The sequence below is a fragment of the Cynocephalus volans genome, chromosome 4 (assembly GCF_027409185.1).
Source record: "Cynocephalus volans isolate mCynVol1 chromosome 4, mCynVol1.pri, whole genome shotgun sequence".
Lineage (NCBI taxonomy): Eukaryota > Metazoa > Chordata > Mammalia > Dermoptera > Cynocephalidae > Cynocephalus > Cynocephalus volans.
In genome coordinates, this window is record NC_084463.1 from 149,933,372 (window position 1) to 149,936,386 (window position 3,015).

General features: G+C 37.9%; 1 protein-coding gene across 1 annotated transcript; it reads left to right on the top strand.

Annotated features, from left to right (window-relative positions):
- On the top strand, positions 1 to 1,607 carry LOC134376537 (olfactory receptor 5D14-like). The gene is made up of 2 exons (XM_063095049.1): positions 1 to 92; positions 1,034 to 1,607. Exons 1-2 carry the CDS (start codon positions 1 to 3, stop codon positions 1,605 to 1,607), a joined length of 666 nt encoding a protein of 221 aa, XP_062951119.1.
- Positions 1,608 to 3,015: the final 1,408 nt, after the last annotated feature.

The window sequence follows — 3,015 nt, forward strand, 5'->3', positions numbered from 1 at the left end:
ATGGGGTCATGGCTCTGCAGTATTCTGTGTGGGTACAGTGGAATAATGGAGACGTATGGGGCTACTGGCCCAGGGCAGGATGCTGTCTCAAAGTAGATCCCCTCTCAAAATAATGCTATGATTTAGCATTCTGGGTCCAGATGTTTGCATGGAACCTGGTGTGAGTTCCCTATCTCATACAATAGCAGTCCTCACTCATGTTGCTGCAATGACGTAGCAATTCTGCCAATACTAAAGCTTCCAAGATGATGCCATTTGTTTGTTAGGTGATTTGGTGTTGACTGTTGCCTGGGATGCCTCAATATTTTCCGAAGAAGTCTCTCATCCTCTAGGAGAGTACAATTTCTTCCTTTTATGGTGATCTCAGAGCAATGTTTTAAGAGAGTAACAGTAAAGGGCATAAGCCATTTTAGTGCCTCAACTCAAGAATCCACACATCACTTCCATCATATTTTCTTGGTCAGGCAAGTCACAATTCCAACTTAATGGATCCAACACTGTACCCCTTGTGAAAGCATCACTCCCTTGTGAGACAAGACATAAAGTACTAGAGCTCATGGTTTACTTATGGTAAGCAAAGATTTAGCTAGTACCCAATTAAGGCTGATAGGTAGAAGAGCCACTCCCATTTGTACTTTATATCCATTAATTCTGGGACTCATAAAAGTAATCAAATGGAGAAACAGCAATGCATATTTGTTGCAGAATTAGAGTATATAACACCTTCTAGAGGATATTATTCCATCCATGTAAAGTGTTGCCACAGAGACCATCTCATAAGTTTCAAAAGGTGATCCCAATTTTCCAAGCATACTTTTTGAGCTTCTAAGTATTAGAGGAATTTTTATTCACCACTGCATTACAGGGATACCCCTGAGCAGGATTATAGTGCTGCAGCTAGACACTTTTTGATGGGGCCATCAGATAATGGAAAACAATCTGAAAATAAGGTCTCAGTGCTTTCATCCACATGCAAGTTGTCATAAGAAATACTCCATGAGGCTTCAAGTTCAGGCTGAGAAGCATGAAGCAGAGCAGATCAGAGCATCTTCTACTTGAGCTCCGTGTTGCAGTATTTCCTCTCCTGCACAGCTGTGGTGACCGAGTCCTTCCTGCTGGCAGTGATGGCGTATGACTCCTTTGTGGCCATTTGTAATCCTCTGCTTTACACAGTGGCCATGCCACAGAGTCTCTGTGACCTCCTGGTGGTTTGGTCATATCTTTGGGGTATGATGGGCCCCTTGGTACTCCTTTGCCAGGCTCTCCATCTAAACTTTTCTGGACACAATGTGATCAACCACTTTTTCTGTGAGTACACTGCTCTCATCACTGTGTCTAGCTCTGATGTTCACATCCCCCACCTGCTGTTTTTTGCTTTTGCCACCTTCAATGAGATGAGTACACTGCTGGTCATCCTCATGCCCTACATTTTCATTCACACGACTGTACTAAAAATCCGTTCTGCCAGCGGGCTTTGCAAAGCCTTCTCCACCTGTGCCTCCCATGTGACTTCCATCACCATCTTCCACGTGACTGTCCTTTCCCTTTACTGTGTGCCCAATTCCCAAAACCGTCACCAATCCCATGCTGAACCCTCTGATCTATAGCCTGAGGAATAAAGATGCGAAGGATGCCTTTAGGAAATTAACACATGCAAAAGTTCCACTTCATTGAACCAATCTCAAAAGATGTTTTCAGTCTTAATGAACAACTATAACTGAGTCTAAAATCTTCCTAAAACTTAAAGATATATTTGTATGAGGTTTTCATAGATGATTATGATGAATGAATTATAAATTTAAATCCCTTGAAGATGTCAAGGAAAACAATTCTGAGATGAATGCCACAGGACTCGTATCAATAAAGTATCATTTTTTCCAATTCTCCAAAACAGACACAAAAATATTACAGAGCACAATAGATGACTTAATGTGGAGAGTAATATAACTGAGAGAATGATGTTATTTCTCCATTGTACAGTCTTTTCTGATCTAATGGGTACACAGATGAAACCTTGACTTTAAAGATGTTTTTGTTGTGTGTCACTGAAGCACTGTGTCTTTGTTAGCAGATACAGGTGGATATGCTATGTGATGAAAGGGCTGTAATTATTTTCTGACATCTGCATCTTTTAGATTTTGTGATTTCTACAAATAGAAAGCCTTGCACTTGAAACAGCTCATGTTGAGAAATAAATAAAACAAGTATAATTACATCTGCTACACAGATGATGACAGAGATGGTTGAGGAGATAGTCTAGTAATGACTGAAATGAGAGATTTAAGACAGACTTAACTGTTTTCATTCCAAATCTAGTGCATTTATCTACAATACTTCTGAGGAAATAAGCATGAGAGTTCATAGAGATCAATTTTGTCCTTCAGAATGGACAGTCACTGGAATCATTTCAATATTCTTAGATTGCACTTTTATATTATTACTCAAAATGTGGAATCCCAGTATTATCAGGTCTCTACAGCCCTGCAAGTGTTGTCCAGTCTAATTCATACAGAATGAATATGTATATTGAAGAAGCAGATTTCAAAACTTCTTTGTTAATTATTACATAAATGACTAAAGAAACACAAATATCTAGTAACAAACACCCTAGAAATTAAAGCAAAAATTGAATAAGAAACTAACCATACAGAATTTAAAACAATTAATTAAGTTACTATTATTAATAAGTGTCATACAGGGACAAATTGATAGCCATATAAGAAAATAAAATTATATATGTTTGTTTTTTTCAAACAGCAAAATAGAGTTCCATAAACAGGTTTAAAATTAAGGTGACATGAGTACAAAAAATCTTTTTTTGCAAAAACTACAGAAAAGTATAGTGACAAATGAAAAACTGAGGACCAGTCACTACTTATATCACATGTATTAGAGGTGAAAATGAGAGTACTATAGAATAATATACATAACATATAATTTCATACTCTAGAAAATGGAACACAAATAGCCTTAAACATACGAAGAGTTGTTCAGCCTGACTCCTAGTAGCAGAAA

Bases quoted from the DNA above. Each gene is read 5' to 3' on its own strand.
- LOC134376537 (XM_063095049.1), top strand. From the start codon at position 1: ATGGGGTCATGGCTCTGCAGTATTCTGTGTGGGTACAGTGGAATAATG. The intron at 93-1,033 runs GTAGATCCCCTC...AGCATGAAGCAG, and splicing joins GGGCAGGATGCTGTCTCAAA to AGCAGATCAGAGCATCTTCT.